Here is a 5804-nt window from a genome sequence, read left to right on the forward strand (position 1 = left end):
GTAAAGTGCTTTGGTTAAGTCTCCTGGCTTGAATAAGGGTGCTATATAAGTACATGCCATTTACCATTTACCATATCTATACTAAACAGATTCTCATAGATTAGTAATCTTAGGGAAGATTCTACCGAAAATAAGTGCAAAAATCTACCAGTGCAGAAAGAGGTTTAGTAAGGCTTCTTGTTTTGAGAAGTCTTACCAAACAAGACTTGCATTGACGGTCACTGTTGCAGTAGGCCTATAGTCTCTCTAGCATGCATTGAGCTACCTCCCATTGGGAGGTATGTCTGAGCTACCTCCTCTGGCTCCTCTCGATGCAGATGAGAAGCAGCTTTCTCCAAGTATCTCTAACAGAAGGCCCTTCCACCCTGCAGAGGAAAGAACTATCACCTTGGACGTAGAGGACTTGATCTTCATTCTTTTGCCGTTTTTGAAATTGCGCCAAATGCTCCACTTGCTCTGTTCCCCAGTAAAATAGAAACTGATACAAAGGAACGACCAATAGACCCAGCAGTCTGTAGCTCGGTGTTTGGATGCCCCTAGTTTTGGACATAGCAAACAGATGGAAGAAGATCTCTGTTTTGAAAGAGACAAAAAATAAACATTTTGGTTTAATATAAAGTACTGGTGAAAGATAAACAAGGCTGTTGCAGCATCATTGTCATGCCATAAGCTGTGATTTTAATTTTGAACATTGGTGGAGGAAGATGTGGTTTTTCTTTGATGTGCGGACACCAGAGTGCACCACTCCCTCTGCAGAACACTCCTAGAGACCAAACATAGTGACAAGTGATTCCTTCACAGAAACTTAAGAATCAAATATCTAAACAGCTATTGATTTCTGATTTTGCTGTCATGATCTGGCCTGTTTGCTCCTCCTTAATTAGTAATTCCTTTCACCTGTCGTTGTTAGATTTCTGTTTCTGTTATGTTTTTCTTTTGCTCCTTGATTTCTAGTGTTTAGTTTTCTTTTCACCATGTTTCATTATTCTAGTTATTTGATTATTATTATGTTGTTTTCTTATTAGTGTTAGGTTCCTGTTTCTGTTATGTTTTTTCTTTTGAGTATTCTGTTTCTCCTTGATTTCTAGTATTTAGTTTTCTGTTCACCATGTTTCATTATCCTATTTATTTGATTATTATTTTGTTTTCTTATTAGTTCCTGTGTTCCAGCTTTTCATTTGTTATCCTCTGCTGCCCTCTTGTGTCCTCTTTCTCTTGATCTGTTTTCTGTTTTGCTCTCACCTGTTTTCAATTTCCCTCATTAGCGTCTCCCTGTCTCTGTCTCCTTTAAAAGCCCTTCCTCTTCAGTTCCTGTTTGCTGGATTGTCGTCTAACTTCCCTTCAACCTCTTGTCAGTCTTCTGTCCGTCTTACTTCTCTTCCTGGTTCTTAGTTTTGGTTTTTCAGTGATGTCTCCTAGATTCTGGTTCAAGAGATATTTTTGTTTTGTTTAGATTTTTGACTACTGCCTCTGCGCCTGTGAACCTCCAGCCTATGTGCCTAAGAACCTTAATTAAACTACTTAAATTCATCTCAGTCACTCGTCTCTGCATTTGGGTCCTCAAACCAACACCACCATTTCATGACAGTCGTTTTCCCTCCCTGCCTCAAGTATAATTCCTGTCACCTGTTTCTTCGGGGTTAAATTCTCTTCAGCCTGAGCATTCGTTGCCAGATCATTATTTGTTCTTAGTTAGTCGTTCTGTTCAGTCTGTTAATTTCTAGGTTCATGTCCTGGATCCTGGCAGCCAGTGGAAAGAGGGTTTTTGTGTTTGTCTCGTCTCCTGATCGTCCACTGTTCCTCCCCCGCAGAGTCCTCTGGGTTTTCGGCTCTATTTGTGGGGAGGTTCAGTTTTTATCTCAGTAAGTCTGGCTCCAGGGAGGAGACCGGTTTAAAGTCCTGCATCAAGTTCTGGTTCCACGTCCTGTCTCGGCTACCCTCTTCCACTGAGCCTGCCCATCTGCACCTGATCCTGTCTGCTCCTGTGCGTGACCGCCTGGTCACGCTTCAGAACTCTGTCTGACTCTGAACCTGTCTGGGAGTTTGTTTTTGCCTTGAAGTCTGGATCCTGCCACCTGTTTCTGTTCCCGTCTGATCTGTGTATGAGATTGGGCAGTGCCCCGCCCCCCCTCCTGCATTGTCCGCGAGTCACAGCTACACTTTAGTTTTCTTTATTTAATAAACTTTTTGAACTTTCCTACTGACTGTCTCTCCATGTATACTGGGTCCATCTGTCTTCGGTTCATGACATGTGCAAGTAATTGAATAAAATATAATTTTATTAAATACAGTTTTATGTACCACTTGGATTTGCATTGTGAATTAGTTTGAACACAAACGGAATGCTCTAAATTTTTAGTTAGTAAAACCTAATTTACCTCTTTTATATCTCTAAATTGAATTCTCCAACATAAAAGTCTTTGCCAAAATGTAACATCATTGAATCGTCCTATTGATTATGGTTTTTGGACATTTTTATTGCTCTTTCTTGGAATGCATAATAGCTTAGGTTATTTAATCTTCGCTAGTTTAGTCAAGAGATTTAAACTCTTAATGACCTGGAGTTAATATTTTTTTAAAAATAAATTCTTATATTTTGAATGAAAGTGGTAAATGGGTTCCACACATGTGCAAATTTAACTTTTTGAACATGATTTGAACTTGATTTAAAGAGCCAATTAGCTGTGTGTTCACAGAACAACACATAACATTAACATAAGTTAAAACAACATTTAATTTGCATGAGATGATGCTTTCAGGACGGTAACGCTGGTAGGGAGACAAAGGGAAAAGGGATGGAGCTAAACAGTCCTGGGGTAGAGTTTGACCTTCCAGCCAGATTATGACCCTGTAGCAGGTGGCTATTAGCTGAACTGCTCAGTTTAAGACTTGTTACACCGGCTTAGTCAAAACCAGACCTTAATCATGATGGATGTTTTAAAGTTCTGATGTGTAGAAGCTTGTGCTACTACAGTCAGAACAATCGGCTGGATTTAACTCGGCTTCCTTTTTATTGTTCCAATTTTCTAATGTCCAGAATGCCCTGAGGGGGAGCAGTGGAAGAGGAGCCTGTCAGAGGAGGCCCCGCTGTGTGAGAGAAGCTGCCAGGACATTTACTCCACCTCCCCTGTCAACTGCAGCCGCTCCGCCGAAGGCTGCGTGTGTCAGGAAGGGCTTTACCGAAACCTAGAGGGCGTGTGTGTCATCCCGGCCCTGTGCCCCTGCCATGACCAGGGCATCGTGCGAGAGGTAAACCGACACCTGATGGCCAGTTAACCTGGCAGCTTGTATCCATTGTTGCTGCATCATTGTACCGAGGATAGGGTGTTTGTATTTCATCCCATTCATAGCGACTGTGGTACTTACTCCTACAGAACAGCCTGTTAGAAGATGAGCGATAAGGCTTGTGGGGACACACTACACCAAGGCCTCTCCATCCCCTCAGCCTCATTCATTATGTAGGCAGGCTTGTGGAGATTCTGTTCTCTGACCGCAACTGGGCAAGCCTGCCAGGAATTATTTATGAAGGAATGGATATTAGAGCGTTATTGAATTAATCAAACTCTGACAAGCAATCATTCGTTCTTTTTTTTCCTCTCTCCTTACTCATAAGTCGGCTGTTCAACCTCTTTTCCTTCTATCCCTCTCTATGTTTTAGTCTTAGCCTCTTTCCCCGTATTCCTGCTTTTCTGTCACTTAATGATGACTTGTGGTCCCATAAAGACCAGATTTTTTTAGTAAACGCCTGACATGGTTCAGCTCAGTGGGAGCAGGTGCTTCCGTTTTGGTAAAACAGGTCAACTCAATTTGCATGATACTTGGAATTTAAACAGTTTCCTTATTATTATGTCTAAATGTAAGAATATAACTTGTTAATATTGGAATCTTTTTGATTCATTTTAAACTAAATTAGATTTCTTATTCCTACTCTGAAGCAGCACTGCATAAATTGATATATAAGTAATTTCTTTACTAAATTAACTGGATTTCCCTTGATTTGAGCAAGCAGGACACTTTTCAAATGGAACCAAAATGATTTATGTTTAAAATGAAATAAAAAAAACACCATTATCTTTTCACATATCTTATTGTATTTGCATAACAGCCATTTTTCATTTTAAGGTAAAAAAAATCCTAATTTCATTGGCAGATAATCATATTTACCTGCACAAATTAAGGGAAAATACACTTTTTAAAAACCAACATTTATGCATTTTTCAATTATTTAACTGATATTTGAAGTGTGAAGTTGAATTTAAAGTCCACTAAAAATACATGTGTAATCCTCTTTATATTAAATCAACTAGATTTAGTGGAAGCAGGAAACATAACCTGGTTTAATAAATTAAACTCACAGTTTTTACGTGTAAATGCCTGAGCTTCATGTGTTTTTTTGTGTGTTTTTTCATCTGTCTGTGAGCCAGGCAGGATCGGAGTGGGAAGAGGGCTGCCTAACATGCACCTGCATGAACGGAAGGAAACTGTGCCAGACGAGGTGTCCTCCGCTCCAATGTGAAGAGGTTCGACACACAAACCAACCAAATCATCATCATTTAGTGGTGGTGGAGCTCATGTTTATCCCTGAATATGGTTTAAAGTTAAAACTGATTTTTTTTTTTTAGTTGTCTTTACATCCAAGATTTTAGACTCCAACCTTAAAACCAATTTCCGATGAATCACAATACATGCTTGGTGCTCATCAGCTAATACTAAAAGAAACTACAGTATGATATGAAATATATGGTTTCTAATTTGAACCAGAATAATTTAGGATTCATTTATCAGAACTAAAATCTCAGTTCAACATTTCATTAAGACACTCCCCGTTACTATAGCTGGAAATCAATTAGCCTTAAAAAAGGATAAATGGCCTGTCATTATATAGCGCTTTTTTAAGTCAGGAGACTTGACCAAAGCACTTTACAATACACTGTCTTGTCCAAGGACACGACAACACTGAAAGCCGAAGCCGGGGCTCAGACCGTCAACCCTTCGATTTCAGGGCAAACTCCTACATCCAACGCTACTGTCACCCCTTAAGAAAATATTTTACCAGAATCCAGTTCTTTTTATTGTTGTATCCCCTATAAAGAGGTCTGGATTTTACGGTGGCCCAGAGGGGTCAACAACATTTAACCAAATGGCAATGACAAAAGCCTAAACATAGCAACAAAAGCCGCGACACGGCAACAAAAGCTGTGAAAAGTCGACAAAAGCTCCGACAACAACAATAAAAGCTGTGATACAACAACAAACTCCAAAACACAGCAACAAAAGCCACGATAAAAAAAAAAATCTAAACACTGCAACAAAAGCCACGATAAAAAAAAATCAAAACAGCAACAAAAGCCACGATAAAAAAAAATCAAAACACAGCAACAAAAGCACAATAAAAAAAAATCAAAACACAGCAACAAAAGCCCCGATAAAAAAAAATCAAAACCCAGCAACAAAAGCCACGATAAAAAAAAAATCAAAACTGCAACAAAAGCACAATAAAAAAAATCAAAACACTGCAACAAAAGCCACGATTAAAAAAAATCTAAACACAGCAACAAAAGCCACGATTAAAAAAAATCAAAACACTGCAACAAAAGCCACGATTAAAAAAAATCTAAACACAGCAACAAAAGCCACGATAAAAAAAATCAAAACACAGCAACAAAAGCCACGATTAAAAAAAATCAAAACACAGCAACAAAAGCCACGATAAAAAAAAATCTAAACACAGCAACAAAAGCCACGATAAAAAAAAAATCTAAACACAGCAACAAAAGCCACGATAAAAAAAAATCTAAACACAG

General features: G+C 38.8%; 1 protein-coding gene across 1 annotated transcript in view; it reads left to right on the top strand.

Annotated features, from left to right (window-relative positions):
- sspo (SCO-spondin) overlaps positions 1-5804 on the top strand; it is a 159835-nt gene that overhangs the window by 134276 nt on the left and 19755 nt on the right. The window contains exons 107-108 of the mRNA XM_015377502.1: positions 3038-3249; positions 4425-4520. Coding sequence (XP_015232988.1) covers positions 3038-3249; positions 4425-4520 — 308 coding nt within the window. The remainder of the gene's footprint in view (positions 1-3037; positions 3250-4424; positions 4521-5804) is intronic.

The sequence above is a fragment of the Cyprinodon variegatus genome, unplaced genomic scaffold (genome assembly GCF_000732505.1).
Source record: "Cyprinodon variegatus isolate N-32 unplaced genomic scaffold, C_variegatus-1.0 Scaffold155, whole genome shotgun sequence".
Lineage (NCBI taxonomy): Eukaryota > Metazoa > Chordata > Actinopteri > Cyprinodontiformes > Cyprinodontidae > Cyprinodon > Cyprinodon variegatus.